This window comes from Chinchilla lanigera, unplaced genomic scaffold (assembly GCF_000276665.1).
Source record: "Chinchilla lanigera isolate Chin_1 unplaced genomic scaffold, ChiLan1.0 scaffold00273, whole genome shotgun sequence".
NCBI classification, from domain to species: Eukaryota; Metazoa; Chordata; class Mammalia; order Rodentia; family Chinchillidae; genus Chinchilla; species Chinchilla lanigera.
The window spans coordinates 9,643-10,607 of record NW_004955674.1 but is presented as its reverse complement, the minus strand read 5'-3'; the positions used below and the strand labels follow the sequence as shown (position 1 = coordinate 10,607).

The 965-nt window shown below is 31.5% G+C and overlaps 2 protein-coding genes across 2 annotated transcripts in view; both read right to left on the bottom strand.

Moving 5' to 3' along the window:
* LOC102019130 (uncharacterized protein CXorf22-like) overlaps window positions 1-400 on the bottom strand; it is a gene marked incomplete at its 3' end in the record, with an annotated part of 42,887 nt that extends 42,487 nt beyond the window's left edge. Inside the window, 1 exon segment of the mRNA XM_005415069.2 lies at window positions 240-400.
* Window positions 364-965, bottom strand: part of LOC106147662 (uncharacterized protein CXorf22-like) — a gene marked incomplete at its 5' end in the record, with an annotated part of 3,277 nt that continues 2,675 nt past the window's right edge. The window contains 1 exon segment of the mRNA XM_013510178.1: window positions 364-400. Within this exon segment, the coding sequence (XP_013365632.1) occupies window positions 364-400 (37 nt within the window).

Below are 965 nucleotides of genomic sequence, written 5' to 3'. Positions count from 1 at the left end.
ATTATTCCAATTCCACGAAGTCTGGAATAATTTTTAAAGTAACCTCAACTATTTAGTGTCACACAAAGAAATACTGGAAGTACTATTAACTGTAGTGAACACATTTAAAACCATAACAAAAAAAAATTTGTGCCTCTGGCAATTTTTATTATAATATTATTAAAATCAATGTAGTAGAAGTGTGGTTAATACAATTTCCATTAACACTAAATGTGAAAATGATATCAATTTTTGCTTACTTTGGGCTGAAGCAAAATGCAATTCTAATCTTTTCATAAGGTAGTAAAATGCCTTCATTAGAAGCACAGGAGAAAATAGTGGCAATATCTCTAGTTTTTATTTTGTTTAGAAAAGGGACATTATTTAAAGCAAAATCTGTTCTTTGTCGAATATTTGCACCCTGTAATAGAAAATCAGAAATGAAATCAAATTAAGGCAACGCAAACAAAAATATCTTAATAAAAATGATAAAAGTCATTGAAATGTCAGAATCCAGAAAACAGAAAATAGCTATCTTTAAAGTAATACACACCTAAATTTGATTGAGGTGCATGATAAAATTTAAAGAACTGCTGAAAAATTAGTGCAAGTAGAAATCCCCACAATTAACCACTGACCTACAAGAAGCACTTACTTGGTTTACTTCAGTTATAAATTACTACAAATGCTAACTTAATTTACTGGATATTTAAGGTCACCCTTGGATACACATGAAATCACCTCTACGTGTCCATGCTAAAAAACATTTAGAATAAACAAACAGTGTGCTGGTTATCAGTAGATTCAAAGCAATTTGTTTCAAGGCCTCATACCTGTTATATCAGTGTTGCACCATTTACTTACCAGCTCTTCTCCAACACAATCGTTTTGCATTACTGCCACCCAGCTCATAGGTTCTGGGCTATTATTGTATAGAAGTGCATGTTCAATTTTTGCTGTTCCAAAGAAAACACAGCCGAAGTGTA